Raw genomic sequence first — 19,635 nt, 5'->3', positions numbered from 1 at the left:
CAAGAACAGAGCTTTTCCCAAGCCCAGGAAACAACCCTTGGTGGTCAGCTGGGCACCACCACGTTTGAGTTCACACAGACACACGTGGATGGAGGCACTTGTCCCCACATCAATCCATGTTACAGTGCAATCAATACATCCAACTTCCCTTTCTTTATTGCAAGTCTGTCTTCTCTGTGACTGGGACTCGTTAGGATCTGGTTGTTCGTAGCTCAGATTAGTGTCACCACATACTCTGTCCAGCTAGATTTTTATTCCTGATGTTGTGTTGGGGTGTAATCAGGAGAGGGTTCTCCAGGCTGTAGATCAAACTCACCTGTGGTAGCACTGAGATCAGAGAAACAGCATTAGCAAACTGCAGGCCAGATTTAGTGTTGATTTATACAACAATAGGAAAAATGCGCCACCCACCTAATTCTTGTTTGTTCTCCTGAGTGTGCTAATTGTAGCTGCTTCACTTGATTAACAGAACTGAATGAACAGCGCCTTTTGGAATCGGTGTTGTGAAAATCACTTGGCGCATTAGAAACCTTCCTTTGATGCCAGGTGCCTGTAGCCCTTCTGGGATGGCTTGCTATTTTGCAGACGTGGTGCTGGGGCCTGTAGGTGTGAGGTAGTTTCTCAGCTGCCCCTGTTCCTGGAGGGATCCTTCTTTTAGAAATGCCAATGGCCGAGCAAAAGCCAGAACAGTTCTCTGGGTTGGGACAGCAGCAAACAGATATCTCAGTCTTGTGACATGCCACAGCAGGATCAAAGTTCTTCCCAAACTAAGTCTTCTCACTACTGTTATCTGCAGTGGACCTTGAATTTTTTTTCTTTTTTTTTTTCTTTCCCCTGATGCAATTAAGATGAAGCAATATTTCTCTTTTAAATCTTTCCTCTGGACGTGTTTCTTCTGCTGTGACCACAAGGAGCTAGTCAATAATTAATAGTACCATCAAAACATACCCTAATGGCTCTTCTGCAGGTGCACAGGAAGATGTGAATTTGCACTGCTAATAGCGTACACCAATATATTTCCATATAATTTCAATTTAATGTTTCCATCCTGGTATTTATTCTGGTACAAGATGCTTTTTTGCAATTGATGTTATATCCTTTGAAAGCAGATTAAGATAGTCTTCCCAAAGAGGTGCTTGACTTTTGGAGCAGGAGGTAACAGAGAAGGAAGTGGCATCATTAAAATCTTAGTGGTTTAGTTATACTGGTATAATTAAAAAGGAAACATGTTTCCACAGGTCATTGACCTGATGAGCTTTTCGGTTTGCCATGTATCTGTAGCACAATGGGATTCCTGTGGCCTAACATAATGGAAATAGTAACAAAAAAGTCATAAAAAGAAGCAGAAAAAGATTGCTTATTCTAATAGAACAGTAAATGACACCATATATATACAATTTTCTTTTGTAATTCACCTTTAAAGGTTACGTTTCTAGTCTAGCTGCTGAATTAGTATTTAGCCATCTATCTCTTGAACTCTGACATTTATTGGCAAAATAAAAAGGAATTCAAAGCTTCTGTTGGATTGCATGGCTATTTCTCCAATTAACCTTATCTGTGGTGCACTGCTGATCTGAGTCATAAAAATGCAGTCTTAGTGAGTGATGCTTTTAAATGGAACCATATCCATCAGAGCAGCTATTTCTGCCCTTCTGCTTTCAAGAGATTAAGGGTGAATTCAAGGTAGAGACCAGCTGGCAAAGAAAAACACCATGTTTTTCTGCAGCCTGTACAAGATCTGGAAAGATTATAGATGGGAGAAAGCACAGATAAATGGCAGTTCAGATTTTAAAGGGGTGGAAAGTAAGGAGAAGCTTCCCCTTCAGAAGTCTGTCTTTCAGAAACACAGAGTGACAGCTTTCCTCTCCAGCTATAAATACTCCTAAACTCCTGTCTTGGATTATCATTTCCAATATGCCTCCTTGAAAAGGCTAGTGTGTACCTTGCAATGGGAGCATAGTTCTGCACAGCGTATCGTAATTTATAGCAGTATAATGCACGTTTCTTCATGATGACGAAGGGGATCCGTAGGGCACTCTTGCCTGATTAACACTATTCGTTCCAGTGGGACTCAGGCCAGGTCTGCTCTTTGCCAGCACAGCCCTCAGTCAGAGTTTCTTTCCAAAGTAACAGTTCATCCGTAACTCTCCCCTTGTACTTTGCAATTTCAGAAATTTCTGAGCACCAGCAATGCAATTCTGCTTTTTGCCTCAGCTCTCCTGCACTCTGAACTTCTTCAGCATTGTACAGTGCTGAAATCTAGTAGCAACTAAACTCATAGCATTGGTGCCTGAATGTCATCAAAGCCTTTGTGACCTTTCTGGGTTTAAAAAAAAAAAATTATGTATGCATTTTACCCATACCAAGTCCCTGTGATTTTTGCCAGACTGAGAATATGCTTACAGCTTTGCCAGTTCAGAGGACAGACTGAAAAATGCATTTATTTTATGTACTTTTTTAGAAAGTGGGTTTGAATCCCAGCAGTCCTGTAATCATTCATTTTGAGTAGTCCCAGCCCTGAATGTAAACAGAGCTGTTCTTTCCCAATTCGGTTGAGATTTTGAAACCACCACAGCTTTGAAATATTAGTTACTGCAGGTTTTAAATAATCTGTAACGCACAAAAATGCATTCCTTTACAGGAATCTCACTTCATGTGTTATAGCAACAAATCTTTTCTGTTTTGTTTTTTAAGAGTTCAGGTTTCATAACTTCTTGGCGGTAGGAACGTCCCTCCATTAGCCAGAGAGCGGATCTCCTTTTCCCTCCTAGAGATGAAATGTGAAAGAGGTGCCCCAGTGTAAGAGCAGTCAAGACCTGTTCCATATGTGCATTCACAGCATAGACAAAGCATCTCTCAGGATGTTATTCACTCTTCTCATGCCTTCGGTGGGCTGACTTTAGCAGCTGGCACTTTCTAGTTTAGGGCAGGTACAGGAGGATGTAGACTGGTGGACAAGCAGGGGGGTTAAGGGAATGGGGAACTGAAGTTCAGAAGGATACTGCACTCCCTCATGCCAGGATTCCAATCGGTTGTGGCAAGTTGGAGCAACTCATTATCCACGGCAAGTTTAGCCCTGGGCCAAAACTCCTTTTTTGAATAGGAAAATCTTAAACACAGCAAAGAGGCACTTTTCCTTCCAAATGCAAGGATAAAGTAAGTCATTGGCACTCAGTCTTCATAGATGGTCATGAATGATGGAACCTGATGTTAGCCCCGAGGGACATCAATCTCTTGTGGTTGTCTTTCTTACCTGAAAATTCTTGGAGATTTAATAAACCAAGGATCTGCTAACTTTCACTGTCATGGTCTCACCACAATACTTTCCTTCCCTACGATACTCCATGGCTTTACTTGAGCTCCAGAAAGTGTTAAAATAACATCTGTATGGTAGCAAAGATTTTTATAAATGTGTCACTGTTTTTCAATACTAAATGAATGAGGAGTTGTAAAGTCCTGTATGACAGGAAGGGTGCTATTTTTATAGCTGAACTATCTACTTGGACATTTACATGTGCCTGTAGAGGGAGATGCACGTAGGGTTTAATAGGATTTTTATATTATATAGGGTGGTAGCTTTTTCTGGAAAATGCTCACTTCAGGGACAGCTCGGGGAATATGTTAGCCCAACATCTAAACTGATGCTGTATTTGTGCTTCGTGTAGTTTTGCACTCAGAATGACTTCTATCCCCTAGATCTGTGCCTGCTCAGTGTTTCAGTTACAATTCGTCTTCCCGACCAAGACACTCAGCAGCGGTTCAGGGAGACTTCACAGGGTTTACAGGAGAGTGCAGAGCTTTATTGAATGAAACACTCTGTATCCGGCTGTCTTATGAATCCCTGTGTTGCTGGATGGCAGGGGAAAGAGGAAGTTTGGGACTCAATTTTGCATTCAATTCTGTGCATTAGACAGCAAAAATATGCCATCATTCTCATAACTACACACAGTCTTGTGCTTCTACCTTCCTTAGCTGTCATTAGAAAGTAGTTGCCACTCTGTGTTGAGTTGAGAAACCCAGGGAAAGCAGATACACACATACAAAGGGCTGCAATGAGGTGACTTCACCTGCAGGTACCCAGAGAACCGTGCAGGCAGGACCCGTGGTTGGTTTACCCAGTGGAAAGCTGACCTTGACTGCACAGACAAACTAAAGTTGTGTTGCCACTTGGACGCCCAAAGAAGTGTGAAGTGTGAAGTGAGAAATCTAGTGTGCAGGGGGCAAATTGAGCTATCGTTAATGTTTGTGTAGTTTGTGTAGACTGAGAAGTGAAGTCAGAGAGAGATGGGATTAGGATTTCTGTCATGTAACCCCAGTCTGGCAACTCTAATATAAGAGCCCATAAATAAATATTTTTCTCCTTGATGTGACAGAGAACTCAACCATCTGGAATAGAAGTGAGCATTCAGGGTCTTCTAACCTTATGTTAGAAATAAATAATATCTGCCCCAGAACTTCTGTCTGGAATTCAACTAGTTGTACAAGGCATAACCTTGCTGATAACTAATATTGTTATAATGACTTAAGCAAAGTTACTGATTACTTATCTAAAGTTTACACTGGCTTTCTTTTAGTTCTAGTACATCAATAATTAAAGCTGTTCTGAAATAGCTTATTGCAGCTGGATTTGCTGTGTGGAGTGGTGTTTATAAACCAAAATTATCCTTGTGCAGAAGCCAGCATCACACATAAAACCCCTTTGCCTTACTCAGGTGGTTCTAATCTGAAATAATTACTTGCATAAACAGTTTCTGCCTGACACCTTTACCAGATTTCCCATGGGATCTTACATAACCTCTGTCCTCTATGAGAATATTGTAATATGTAAGGAAAAGAGGTCATGGGATTCATCCACCCTATTTCTAAACTGTTCCAGTGGAAGACCTCATTAAAAAAATAAATCACACAAAATACTTAGCAGTGTTATTGAGTCTCTCCCTAAGTGGTTCAACTAAAATGCTGTATATGAATGTGGAAAATAAATATTGTTTTCAGAGCATTTTCAGATAAATAACTTGCTTCTGACTGAAGCACCAGTTTTCTCTAGGACTTGCTTCTCTCTGGTGCAGAGGTTCGGACAGCCACTGCAGGGCAGTTTTTTAGGCAGAGGCAGTCACTGGGGACCAGTTTGCAAACTGTCCCTGCATCTTTAGGCATTCCTTCAGCCTGCCCCTCATCCCAAGGCCAGACAGGGTGGCCCTGTGGGGATGGAGCTAGCAGGAAGCTATGAAGAGGTGGATATTCAGATGAAAATCTGCTTAGCTCCATAGCATTTACACCATGAGAATCCAACCTAATAATTCTAGTGCCTGTGTGAAAGAGACTCTGGCAGTTAAAGCACAGGCTTTTCCAGGGCAGCAGAATATGAGATTTACTTTGGAAATGAGAGAAGCACATTGTCTGAACTGTTCCTTCCTGCTTCCTCTGCATAGTTCCTCTCACTCACAGCTGCTTGGTCAGGGCTGGGCTGTAACAGCATCTCTCTGCCCAGGCTGCTGCAGCCATCACTGCACTGACTGGGGCTCGCCCCCAAAGCAGAGAGCACCCAGCTCAGTGCTAGTGCCTACCTGGAACGTGGGACAGGGGCTTTATTGTTAGTGCAGATTGCCTTTTTCTTTTTTTCCTTTACCTTTTTTTCCTTCTTCCCCTCCTTGACAGCTGTTACTTAAGAACAGCTGGGAGGGAATTGATATCAGCCTGGGGTAGGTTTAATTACAGCCAAGTCCAGGTTCTGCTCTCCTAAGGAAACTCCCTCCCTACACCTTTAATCCTCCAGTTCTTCCCTCACAGCCTTCTTTGGGGAAGGGGTTTCCTGGGGAATACCCCATTTTGTGTCCTACATGAGTGCTGCTTCTCCTCAGATGCTTCTTCTGCTTCTCTGCTGGCTGAGTGCTGGTACCCAGTGATTCCCTAGACCAGGCTGCCTGCCACAGCTCTGCTGCCTGTAAGTCATTTGTGGGTTTCTTGTGTTTCTGGAAATGTTAATGTCAAAGTTGTAACAGTGGCTTCAGTCCTCAAAATTTGTGCTGCTTAGGTCTGTCAGAAAGTGCTGCTATGAGCAAATGGAAGGGAGGATAAATATGCACTGATCAAAAATGAGCCTTTTACTGTTAGACAAGTACTGGGCATCTCTCTGCAAAGTATAACTGGTTATCACCCAAACACCCCCGAGTCTTGTGGTGCTACAAGGAACACCAGCAGCTTTGTAACTCATCTGTCATGGCACTTCTCAGCCAGGTTTAATGTCCTCAAGTCACAATGCCACACAGCTTCTATTTCAGACAGTCTGGGCTAATGAGGTGTGTCTTCCCTGGGACACTAGCATGAGCCTCAGGAGTATCTTGAGTTAGTCACGTAGTGATAGTCTAGAAGAATCCTCTGGGGTACCCCTCCTTCCTACAGCTGCAAAGTGCAGACATAAATGTCTCTAACATTTCAGCATATCTGGATCAAGCAGTTAAACCCCAGCTAAGGTTCTTGGTCTGCGGTGTCCCTCTCCCTGGTTGCCCTCCAGAGAAGGTTCTGTGCTTTGAGAAGTTATTTCTGTTTCTCCGGGAGAAGCTGCGTGCCCAGCCTTATTGATGCGCTCAGGTTTGTAGTGGGCAGAGCTGGAAACTCCTGGAGGATGTTGGGGACGAATCAGTTGTGAGCCTCCCCTTGTGGTATCCCATCACACCAGGCAAAAGTTTGTAAATGTTTTAAGTTATTATAAATACCCTCACTAATGAGGTCAGCTTGTGTATTTAGTCTAAAATTATCATTTATGTCCTGGGAAAAAGGTTAGAACAAATAGAGTAACTGGTGCGGGCAGAGCTAGAAGGAGCAGGCTGAGACTTTGTGGAGGCGGTTTCCTTTTGGAATAGCTGGGACAGAGTGTTCGGAGATGGTGAAGGGGGGGACGCAGGGATGTTGTTTTCTTCCTTCACTTCCACAAATCACAGCTTGTAGTGAACACAACCTGAGGGGACCCTTCAGTAAGCCTCTCCTGTTACTCCACATTTAAGTCATACTTGCTCATTCCAGGGCTGGAACTGTGATCTTGCAGAAATAGGCACTCGGCAAGCCTAGCTTTAGCTCAGTTCATGGAGGTGCTTAAGCAAGCATGCTTCCAGCTCACGCATGCTTAGAATGCTTTCATGCCTTTTGAGAAAGCTCTGTAAGCATCTGTCTGGTAGCACAAACCATGTCTTAGCTCAGCCTTGAACGTTGTGCTGACAGGCATGGTAAAATGAAAAGCATTAGCTGTATGCTGGAGACAAAGAGGCACAGGTAAATACAAACTAGTCAGTAGCAGGCCAGCTTCTACCAGTGGGACACTTTGTTTATAGAGAAAATGAACAGGATTACAGCATTTCAATTATTTTCTTGTTTGTACTGTGGCAGCCACAAGAAGGCCTGGTTATAGGCCAAGATTCCAGTGTGCTATGTGTGATACAAACATGGGGTGGGGAAGAAATCCAGAGACCATAGAGCTTGAAAAGCAAATTGTTCTAAAATGAAAAAAAAAAAAAAATCTCAAAGTTGGCAACATTTATGAAATTTATTCTGGATCATCTTGGACTCCTGATCACCTTTTCTTAATTTTCCTACAACTCTGTGTAGTGCCCAGTGCAACGAGCCATCGTTCTTGCCTGTGCTTCGGAGGTGCTTCTGCAGTGTAAGCAGGCACCTGGGAGCCAGATCTGGGCCTTTCCTTCAGCTCAGGGACACCCGGGTCTGCCAACTCGGGGCTTGAGGTGTAGGTGTCCTAGAAAACAGAGTCAAGTATCATGGTGATACTGAGGCTTTACTATGAGGAATAATCTGTGAGGCAGAGAGGAATGGAGCAGATCACTAAATACTCTGTGTAGTACAACATCCTGCCCCCAGTGGGGACATCTGTTCTATACTGCTGCATGGGATTAATAAACAATAAAGCCCCAAAACCCACTCAGCCTTTCTAATGCCAGCACCCAGCCACAGAGTAAATGACCAAATTCCTCCTCAGTGAATTAGAAATTTCCACTTTGCTCTTGCCTATTTTGACTACCTCTGCCTATCGCTTTTGTGTTTTTAGCATGCGTTCCTTTTAAAAGAGCTTCTGAGCCAGTGATTCTCAATTATCTGTGTCTTTCTGTCTTCCCTTGCTTTGTATTTCTGCTCCTGTCAGGAAATTTTGAAAGCTCTTGCATCATCCCTTTTTCCTGTTCATTGTCTTTGCTGCCTACCCTGGTGAGGCTGTGCTTGCACTCGCTGGCTAGCGCGCGGTGTACGGCAGGACTAGCTGTGCTTCCGGCTCCCTCGACTCAGTTCCTGTCAACTTTGTTGACTTTAATACCCAGAGCACGCTTCAGTAGAGGCTGCAAAAGGATTTATAGACGTGAATTACACTCACCACAGAAATACTGGCCATGCAGAATATGTTTCTAGATGGTTGAGAACAGATCTAAAGCCAGTTCTGCTTAGCCCCAGCTAAACAGCACACCAGCAACACAAAGGTGCTACTCTGCTCAGTTCAATTCTTCTCTTTCTGAGCTGGTTTTAACTAGGCCGGACTGTTTACAGCATGGTAACAAAAGCAAAGCGTACTTCAGTCTACAAACCACTTCCACCCATCTTAGTAACATTCTGGAGGTGCAGTTTATTCCCTTCACTCCTGACCGTACACTCAGTGGTAATGGCCCTGGCAAAATTTCTGCATGTTATTCCAAGGTTGTAGAATAATTATTCCTTCATCAGGCTGAGCTGTTAAGTGAAATCACAGCTGTCTGCATTGATCTGCTTCATCTTTGCTGCTGCAGCAATACGGGTAACCACTTGCTTTTCAGTTTTTGGGGTCTCTGATGGGCAGAGCTCCTGCTGCCCTGGGACAAACTTCCCAGCAGAGAGTGCAGGACAGAGCACACAGTGCTCGAGCTGGTCAGGACAACTGTGCTTTGTCAGAACACGTGTTATTAAATTAGGAAGCTCCCTTGCAGAAAACTTCATGCCTGGTTGCTATTATTCACTCATATCTGCATTCAGGTTGAGATGAGATGTTTGGGGGGGGCACAGAATTTGCCCGTTCTTCCTTCAGCTGGATGATGCGTGAGAAGCCTTTTCTTAGTCATACGTATATTTAGAACAAACAAAAAAAGGGAAATACTGCTTCAATTAGGTGCAGTATTTTTATGAAAAATACTGCTCCCGATGTCATTAAGTAGCATGGTGACATGTACGCTTCCTATTTCCTTGCAAGCTCGGTATTAATTCCCGAGGAAGTTGTGTCCCGTTGGCTTTGTTCTGTAGCACTCCTTGGAAAGTGGCAAGTTGATTTATGGTGTTTGGAATCAGTGTTTGGGGAAACCTTCCTGGGAAGGGGGCCTGGGTGTCTGGGCTGAGCTCTCTAGAAGAGAAAATTGCTCTCTTGCTATTGGCAGTTCTCTCTTCTTTTGTACATGTGGAAATAAGTTACATGGAAAAGAGACTGAAATACCAGTCACAGGATCTGACATGCAAGTGTTGCTGCTGGACAGGGGTGTGGCAATGAACACGGAGCAGCAGGGGTATTTATAGTCTTCTCCAGCCAAGGTCTGCTGGGCTGTGCTCAGTGAGAGTTGTTCTGCCTTGTCAGAAGCTTTTTGTACTTCACCCAAGAAACCAAGGACATGAGAAGAAAATACATCTGCCTGTGAGACCATGTTGTTGAAGTAGAAAAGCACCTGTGTCTGGCTGTGTGTTGGAGTCAGAACTCCATTCCCTCCATCCTGCGCCATGTCTGAGCAGAGGAACACTCACATCACCTCTGCTTTTGACCTTTGCCTGTATAAAAGCTTTGAAGATAGTGCTGTAGCTCCCCACAGTAAGTTCCACCACAATGAGCATTCTGGGGTCCTGAAAAGGAAAACTGACAGAGTCCTGCAGGGGCAGATGCCCGCTAGAACTGTTGTGAGAGTATCATGTTCATAAATCAGGCGCCAGATGCAGTCTCGGGAAACTTTTATACAAGTTTTTAATAAAAAAAATTCAACAAAAAAATATATATAATCAGGCATTTTATGCAATGCATACATTCTTTGTATCTGCAGGTACAGATAAATAACAGAAGGCAAAACCAAGTATTTTGCTTATCTTTGGCCATTAACCAATAATCACCCCCAAAGAGATATTATAGGGTTAAAGAATAACAAACTGAGTCTGTAAATTTTTCTCATTACAGACAAAGTATCAGGCAATAATACAGTAGTTCGATTTTTAGAAATGTTAAGGAAATATTTCTTTAACACTGCCCAATACTGGAACTTAACCTGGTTTGCTGCTATGGAGCTTAAGGCCGCCTGGAGCTGACAGAGACAACATTCCTGGGTTTACATCAGATATACTCCAGCCCTTACCTCAACCTACTTCCCTTCACCAGACCATGCTCTAAAAAGCCAAGCTGTACCTCTTCATGAACTAAACTAGCATGAATCCTTATCTGTGGATCAGTTTCCTGAACCCCAACCAATGTACATACATACAGAGCAGTTAAGCTTCCTTAAGTCAATATTTTTTCTAACTCAGTGTCCCAGAATAATAGCTATCCTTCCACTTTACAGCACAGATGCATCTGATGGCTCTACCAAAGCAATATATACATGATACACATTAAAAATCATAAAAGCAATTTTTAAAGGTACATTGAGAACATGTAGCAGCTTATGTCTATACATGTACATGTTTTCACAGTTATACTTTAGAAAATTGAGAACACCAGGAATACTTCTACTGTGTTTTCTATAAATATTAAAAAATTACCTGTCAGGCATTTTGACAAAATAGTATTTAGGTTATCACTTTAAATAGCTCTTGAAAACCTGTAGAGTTTTAAGCTTAAAGGCTGTAAAGTTTGAGGATTCTTTAAAGTGTTTAGCCAGTTTCAGCAGCTGGGACAGCTGCCAGTTTGATGATTTAAATTTATTTTTTTTAAAATTCAAATCTGGTAACAAAGGAACTCCACCACTTTTGATGGGATAGGCAAGTTCTTGACTTGGCTGGTGGGCATCACTCTTCGAATTGCCATGCGACATAGATGTTGGAGACTGGAAACTTGTCTTGGAGTTGCCCAGAAGTACACACTGCCATCCTGTGTCCTGCACAAAAAAAAGAAGGCAAAACCCACCAGGATTATCCCACCTGAATGATTCCAACTTAGTACAAATTCTCACATACATTGCTAGTTAAGGGGAGTGTGCTCTGGGCTTCCTGGTGCTTAGCTCAAGCTGTTCCAGGCTCGTTTAGACCAGATGCCAGTTCTTCTTTTAAGCTATAGCAGCACAATAAGCAACTTGCTGATTATTTATGCAACAGAGCAGATCTTCCAACAGCTCTTGAGTACACCACCTGAAACACAACAACTGCCCTTGATTATCTAATGGTCTTTTTCCAATCCACATGTTGTGGGCCTGCCTTTTATTTATTCTCAAAGATAAGAAACAAGTTTATCAGCTTCTTGATTTTACTGTTATTTCAGGCATGTTTAAACAAATACTACCAGAACTAAAACCAGGTCAGAAGCATCAAGTTGCAAGTCACAACTGAAGATTTTTAGAACACTTAGTCGCTGTCTTCAACCTTTTGTGTTACCTTAATATTTTAGGAAGGAGAAAAAAAGATATATACTTGCCCTGCAGCTAGAACACTGCCATCAGTAGAAAATGTACAGCAGAGCCCATTGTTCAGAGGTGCAACTTGTACAGGGTATTCTTCATCAATTCTCCAGAATCTTACCATTCTGATAAGGGAAGAAAAAGTAGGAAGTTATCAGAGTAGACATTTCGTTCTGTCTGGTATTTTGTCAGACACTGCACTAGAAACTAGTCTGAAGCAGAACTCTGGAAATTTTTATAGACCTTTTAATATGCATACAAGGTGTTTCAGATTTGGCCTGAAATACCAGGACTTCTTCATTCCGGATATACACCTTGATCTGTACTTCTTCAACCATTTTAGCTCTGCCAATTAAAATAAGATTGCCTTCAACAGCAGAAAGCAATAACCTGAACTACAGATTTAGACAATCTCTCCCTTAAGTGTCATATATGCTAGGAAGTCCCAACTATGCTTGTCTTAAAAGAACTAAAACCCTCCTGTAGACAGTTTAATACCCTTGCTGTCATCTTGAGAAAGCATTCTTCATATTCTTACAGTACAGTTCTTCAAAATATTTGCAGTGTTAGCAGAAGTTGAATACAAGATCACAGAATACTTCTCTTTTTACTCTGGAATCTACTACTATACAAAAGACCTGCATTATTAACTCCATTTCTATTTTTCTGTGTTTACAACCCCTCTTTTTCTGTTTTCAGCCGTTACACACTATCACCTACTCTGTACACAACTAATTATTTCTACATTCAGAATGAACATTAACATATACCAGATAACTCATCTACTTTTTTACCAAGACCATCAGAAGTCATTTCTCAGTTAAAAAAAAAGCTGACTTAGTATTTAAAAGTTCATGTCATATGGGAAGAATTAGAGGAGTCTAACAAACCTTTCCTCATACTTACTTATCATCAGCAAGGCTTGCAATATGTAGTCCATCGTGACTAAAAGATACCGATCTGACCCATCGGTCATTTGCACCTCCAGCAAATATTGGAGTAGGAGGGGGAAACAGATGCCTGGAGAGAGAGAGAGAGACACTGAGCCAACAGCATCATGCTTAACTATGGAAGTGTTTCCTTCAGCCATGACTAGCAAAGCTGAGGAATAAAAAAATAGATTGAACGTTTAACTATGAAAGTAGGAGTGGAGATTGAACTACTCTATCTTCTGCAGTACTGAACACGTCAGCTTTGCTGCAGATGCTTAAATTAGAATTTAAAGCACTGATATTTTAATGGGTACTTTCTCAGAAGAATAATCTCCACTGCTCTGCCACTTCAGGATTTCCATCAGCCACTAAGATTTTTCCCTAATAAATAAGGTCTAATTATCAGTTAATACACAAGCCCATTAATTTTCAGCAGCCATCTTCACTCTAGGAGAAGGTTTCCAGATTTGACTACTTTACTTACCCAAATTCCATAAGAATAACTCCAATATGTGGATCCCAGACATAAACTCGAGTATCATAAGATGCAGTAGCCAGTAAAGCTCCATCAGGAGAAAACTCACAAGCTACAACATCATTGTGATGTCCTTCAAGTTTCCGTATCATGGAGTATTTATCCATATCCCAGAGAAAAACCTGCAATTAAATAAGCTAATGTTATAGCTCTGCTCAGAGATGCAGTGAAGCATTTACTTTTTTTAAAGTATAGCTGCTAGTCTTATTTAGGATTATATTAAAATCAGGCATTATGAATTACTACAATTAAGAAATATGCTCAGTGTCATACTCAGATTAAAATCAAGGTTTTTAAAAATAATTAAAGCAGACATGCAAGTTCTAACTCAAGTTTGTTAAATGTTATGAACAAAATAAGCCAAAATATAAGATAAAGGCAACACAATTTAACCATGTAGCTTACTGAAATTCATGTATTACAAAACTATTTTATTAAAATATGCAGAAATAAATAGGGTTAAACTCTACAGTCCCCTCTTTCAGTAACTACCAAAATTTTAAGAAATATACAGACAGAAAATATAAGGTTAACATATTGTTACTCCAGTGGCATCCCTTTGAGTTTAAGATCACTTGTTTACAATTGGCTTGGATCACCAACGTCAGCCTAGGAAGAGAAACAGATACTGCAAGCAAAAAGAATTTTCACAGCCAAAAGTTATGTCTTTGGCAAAACAACAGGGAAGTCTAACCACATTATTAGAAAGAATTTATGCATTTTAAATCAAGTCAACAGTAAAAAATGACATTAATATTACAATTTACCCAGCTAATTGCATATAGTATTATAAAAGTTGATAAAAGATGATAGTATTTTGGGATTTTACATGCAGATGTACATTATATATAATCAAAATAAAGACTGTGCAGAATTACTTAATAGGAACAATCTATGTACTGCAGCATGATTTTACAGAAAATATAAGTCTTTAGCATAAGAAGTTATGTACCTAAAAGAGCTCATTAGGGTCCTGGATTCTTCCCCTGACTCAGTTTTACTGCACAGATTAAATACTGACATCTTGGATAAATTTACATGTTTGACCAAAGCAAACATAGCCTTAGTGCCTCACGTACTTCCTAAACCTGAACCATCTTACAATCGGTTATAAACGTGTTGACCAATTTCTCCAAGGAGAGCCCAACATTCCATAAAACTGGAAACTATGTTTTAGGAGTCAGCGTGTTTCACTGCTGTGAAAATTATTAAAAAAAAAAACAGAAAGAAAGAAAGCAGAAAGTGGACATCAACCAGCACCTGCGTACGTACAGTACACCTTGCAGTCGAATGCAAGGTTACTTCGTCCTACGGTAAAGTTCGCCCCCAGCCTGGTAGCCAGAGATGCCACTCTCTGCCCAGCTACCACCACTGTGCTCCTGTGTGAGTGGTGCCAGCTTAACTCAATCACACCAATATTGCTGCCACCACCTGTGACAGGGAAAGCAAGAAGCTTATGGAAAACACACAGCCTGAAGATAGCAATGTATACATCCACATCTGCTCTATTTAAAGAAAAAACAAAACCCAGACCTCAGCTATTCTCTCCCAAATCTGCACTGATAATTTCAAGTACAATTTCAAGCATTTGAACAGTCATCCATACAAAGCAGTAGCAATGACTGAACTGTGTTTTTACTCAGCATCACTAGGCTTCCTTAAACTACCTCCAAAGCCCTGTAACTAGACTGAATCCCCCTTTCTGCTTGATCCTAATTCAGTGCCAAGAAAAGCAGCTTATGGCATACATGCTTTACCTGCACTGCTTTCAGTTCGCTAGCAGGGCATTAGAATACGGATGAAAACAAAACCAGTATGCTGTTCTTCGTTCTAGATCTTTTAGACACGAGTGCCATTTGTATTGAAAACATGTAGAAACATTTTTGTTCAGCGGGAGATACCATGACTGGCTCAGACTTTGAAAAGTCCTTTTCATTGAGCAGGAAATAGAAAGGATAAAATCAATAACAGAATAGCTGTATGCATTAATCTAAGTATCTTTTAACACTGAAAGCTTTAGTCTTCTTTGGTTTTATACTATGAACACATAGAACTATTTCTCAAAGAATGCTTACGGTTTCTTCAACTAAAAGCAGTGCAAGTTCAATTCATAAATCAGTGTCTCAATGCACCATTTGCCAGTTTAATTTCATGCACTTTTACATCATCATAAAACATTAGAAGTTCATGACACCGAGCACAAGCTTAATGTTACTTAGATTTAAAATGATTATGCACACAATTCAGCAGATTTAATGAACAAGAAACTCTGACACATACTGCCTTACTAGCTCCAACAGAACAGAGAATAGAGGAGTCTGGAGAGAATGCACAACCATATACCCAGTTCTGATGTCCTCTCAACACTTTCATCATATTTCCTAAAAAGAAAAGACATTCCCGTAAGAATTGATTAAATATTATGAATTCAAATTGAAAAGCTTTTCCAAACTAGTTCTTCCCTTATAAAATTTTATACTGCCTTTCCAAACAACATCATGCAGAGTCAGTCTACACAAATATAAAAATTCTGTCCTGCAGCCTCTAAATTCTATGTCCCCATTCAAAAAGGTCCCTCCGTGCACTCTTTTAACTTAACCCAATACCAGCTTATCCTTTAGGCTAGGTGTAGATCAAAAATTTCAAGAGAGCATAGAGTGGTTAATAGAACAAAATTAATTTTTTAAGAAATCCTGGCCTTACTGAGTTTATAGCAATAAATGAGGCTAGTACATAGATATTTCTCCTATGTATCACAGCAGATCAATTTAAAATGCATACCATCATCTTTCAGGTCCCACACTCTCAGTGTTTTGTCTCTGGATGCAGACACTAAAATCAGGCTGCCATCTGGGGCAAAGGTTAAATCTCTAACAACTTCTGTATGGTCCATCAGGTTAAGGAGGAGTTTTCCTGTTCCATGAAAACACCACAATTTAAAATGAAAGACTGTACTTTTATTCAGAACAAATAAAAGCCAGTAAATCTGCACACTAAAACTCTATGCCTCAGAAATAGGGCAAGACTTGTCTTTTGATAGACGTCTCTGTTCTAAGCTTAAATTTACAAGATAACAACAAATTACTCAATAGTCATTAGTTTCATTTTTCTAATGCTGAGAAGTTCTCTCCCAACCTAGCAGCTGGGCTACCAGCAAAATTGAGATTCCCTGATTTCAGATTCAGTCTCTTATCATTTGAACAATTATTTACTTTGGAAAAAAAAAAAAGTTCCTTATCAACATAATCCTTCTCCATACTCAAGAACAGAGAACAACTTCATATTTTCAAAGTTTTCTTTGTTTAAAAGCATATTAAGACAACAATCCAGCAGAAGATTTTAGAGTAAACAACCAATATACACAGTCAATCACACACTTAACGATTTTGCAGCAACAAGGCTTCATCTTCCATCACTTACATCTCAGAGCATGACCGGAGTCTGTTCCTTCCTCTAGCAGTATTTGAACATTTCTAGTTGCAGGAGTTCATGCTTTCTTTAGATTACTTAATTTGTATTCAAGATTCAGTTCCCAATTAAAATTGCGTAAGCGATTCATCCTGTGTATCAATGATGTTACTACTGCATTAAGTGACAGCGGTGCCACCTTCCCCTCACATACTCTTACCTGTATACACATCCCATATCTTGATGCGCCCGTTGTTCAAGCCTGTTGCAAGCAGAAGCTGGTCTTGCCCGAATTTGAACCGGTGCCATTCTATATTGACACAGCGGCTCTGCTTCTCAGGCACTGAAGACCCAAAAGCCAGACTCCAGACAATATCACCGCAGTCTATTATATGTTCACAAGGCTTATTTTTCTGACTGCTGTCACTGTTCTGCCTTGGAAGTCTTGTACTGATAGCATTTGCAACATTCTTTGTGCCATGCAACAAGCTGCAAAACAAAAAATACCAAAAAAAAGCATAAAGTATCTTAAAAAATAAATAGAACAAAAAGTTCTTTAAGATGTAATGAAATCTGTGAGTTGCTGTAATGTACATTTTAGAGGCCAGTGATGCGTTTTTACTTTCAAATTGTAAAAGCAGCTTTTTCTTATAACTGTCAAAAACTAACACCTGGAAACCTTCTTACAATATAGTACTGCTTTTTTTACACATTTTTACCTCTGTAGAGAGCAATATATGACCTTAGCCCACTGTGAAAAACAACATTTTTAAAGCACTTACAGCAAAATGAGTTACAAAAATTCCCAAGACTTTCTGCTAAATGAGCAAGAAGTTCCCTGCAATTCACTTACATGCATTAAATACGGGGAAGAGAGATTGAGGCCAGCATATGAAAACCAGTTAACCCGCCACCAGAAAGAGGAAAAAAAAGGGGAGACAGGATTGCTGGGAAGGGAAATGCAACCAGCTACAAAAATGCAACTGCTGGTTACTAACTGCATTAAAATGCAACATGCAAGTGAAAATAAAATGTCTCTTCTGGAACTTAACTTGGATTCTAATAAAAATTATAAGGAAAGAGGTTTGCCTTTAAGTAAATTCCTAAGAGGTAAAACCAAATAGCTCTCTGATAGGAAATTTAAAAGTCCAGGTCTGCCCGAGTCTTTAAATTTCCTTTTCATTCTAACTTCCTCTTATTTTAGAGCATGTGAATCAGTTAATAAATCACTCCTCCACAGCCTCTGTGAGGTTGCAGTATTTCTCCCACTGGCCACAGAAGAAGAGATAAAACAGCAGTAGTTTAAATAATTAGTTTTTCCCAAAGATGTCAAAGCCTAAAAAGCCAACACATGCTTTTTAATCTATTAAAAGCTTTCTCCTATATTGAAGTTCTTAAAAGTTTTTCAGGTGAATTAAAAGCAATATAGTTTCATCTTACAAGTTATTAAGGCACTGAGACCAGGGGACCAGCTTCACTATGCGATGTCCTTGTGACCAAGCAAAGTAAGATCCATCGGGAGCAAATGCAACAGTCCAGTTTTCACGTCCACACTTCTTGTCAAAAGGAGAAGTTGGGGCTAAGAGTTCTCCTACAGTGCGTGATCGTGCTAAAAAGAAAACAAAGAGGAAATTCAGTTTTTTTTTTAAAAAAGCCAGCATATTTTAAAAGGTTACAAGGGAACCAGGCAATATGTTAATGATTTTGCTTTTATTTCATGACGTTTAAAGTCATTGGGGAAGGGGTCTTATTGTCACTGTGGAACAAACCAAAAGCCTAAGGCTCGGCTGCAAGAGACTGAGTCACTAAAGAGAAACAGCTTAGTGTTAAAATGTCCTGGTCGACATGTAAGTAGCATCACATCTCGATTTCAGAAGCAGAACTCAAATAAATTAAAAATTTACTGAAAACAGCCATTACTTCAATTATTGTAACTACAGCTCTAGAGACAGCAGACCTATGCTCCAGCTTGACCTAATACTTCAGCGTTTAGCAAATAAGATGCCTGGTAACAATTTGCCTTCCTTCAGAAAAAAAATACATCACCAACCACAGGAAACAAGTTATGACCGTGCGCTGGGCTCAGCTGATCCCCCCCTGCTCCACAACCCAACTGGATGCCCCCCAAGTTCCAGCAGCCCCGGCTGCGGGGGCAGCTCCAGCCCTACCGATGTCGCCCCCCACGCTGCTGCTACAAGTGCCGGGAGCCGGCCCGGGCCAGGCCACACCGCCCGCCAGCGTGGCCAGCGGGCCCCGGCGCTGCCCATACCGCTACCGGGGCGGCTCCGGGTCCCCCGCAGGCCGCGGCCACCGCCCGCCCCCCCGACGCTTCCAGCCGGGCAGCGCCCACCTTTGTACATCTGGGCAGAAAGGGCCAGCGGCCGCGACAGAACGATGTCGCCTACGTGCTACTGAACAAGATTTTACCCGTTAATAGAAGGGAGCAGCTTCAGCCAAAAGAAGGCTCTTTGAATAACGCATTCTGGCGGTTTTAGAGCCGCCCCGCTCTAACATCCAGGAGGACCGAGGCGGTTTTCTCCCCCCAGCGAAAGCTTCTGCGTCCAACGAGATGGGAAAGGCGGCGGGCGAGCGGCCGGCACCCAGCCCTCCCCCGCCCGCCGCGCCGAAAGGCCGAGCGCGGTCACGGACCGGCGTTAACCCCCACCCGCGCCCCGCAGCGACCGCCCTCCCTGCTCGCCCCTCACCGATGAGCTTCTCGTTAACACTCAGGGGAAAGCTGGCCATCTACGGGACCGCCCTTCGCACCGGCTCGGGACCTGCAACGGAGCGGGAAGCGACCGCCGCTGGCCGGAGACGCTGGGACTGGGACAAAATGGCGGCGGCGGCGCGGGGAGTAGCGCGGGGAGGAGCGGGCGGGACGCGCCCTCCCTCGCTCCGCCCGCGGGCTGAGGGGGCCGCTCCTTGGCCTGGGCGTCGCCGGGGAGCCCGACTTCTCGTTCCGCGCTTTACACCGTTAATTTGATCTCCCGTCTCAGCGCGGTTTGCGGACGAACGGCTCTTCGCTGAAGTACAGCGCTCCGGGCCCCCACACCCAGCGGGGCCCCGCTGCCTCGTCCGGGGCACCTCCGGCCTTCCCACACGGCTTCGGCCCTGCCCTACGGGGCCTGGCCCCATCCACCCTGCGAACTCCAGC

The 19,635-nt window shown here is 42.1% G+C and overlaps 1 protein-coding gene across 2 annotated transcripts; it reads right to left on the bottom strand.

Moving 5' to 3' along the window:
* Nucleotides 1-9,953: 9,953 nt before the first annotated feature.
* On the bottom strand, nucleotides 9,954-19,622 carry WSB1 (WD repeat and SOCS box containing 1). 2 transcript variants are annotated; one of them, XM_074889855.1, is made up of 9 exons: nucleotides 19,187-19,597; nucleotides 17,922-18,090; nucleotides 16,702-16,970; nucleotides 15,855-15,986; nucleotides 15,354-15,454; nucleotides 13,023-13,195; nucleotides 12,513-12,626; nucleotides 11,624-11,731; nucleotides 9,954-11,090 (listed from the first exon to the last, which is right to left on the bottom strand). In XM_074889855.1, the coding sequence occupies exons 1-9, from the start codon at nucleotides 19,224-19,226 to the stop codon at nucleotides 10,931-10,933; spliced, it is 1,266 nt and encodes a 421-aa protein (XP_074745956.1). In that variant the 5' UTR covers nucleotides 19,227-19,597; the 3' UTR covers nucleotides 9,954-10,930. The 2 variants fall into 2 exon arrangements, with proteins under 2 accessions (XP_074745956.1, XP_074745957.1); XM_074889856.1 differs by lacking the exon at nucleotides 9,954-11,090 and adding an exon at nucleotides 11,107-11,340 and having other exon boundaries at nucleotides 19,187-19,622.
* Between the last annotated feature and the right edge of the window lie 13 nt (nucleotides 19,623-19,635).

The sequence above is a fragment of the Strix uralensis genome, chromosome 20 (genome assembly GCF_047716275.1).
Source record: "Strix uralensis isolate ZFMK-TIS-50842 chromosome 20, bStrUra1, whole genome shotgun sequence".
Taxonomy (NCBI): Eukaryota; Metazoa; Chordata; class Aves; order Strigiformes; family Strigidae; genus Strix; species Strix uralensis.
Note: the sequence above shows the minus strand (reverse complement) of the source record. Positions and strands in the feature narration are given on the sequence as shown.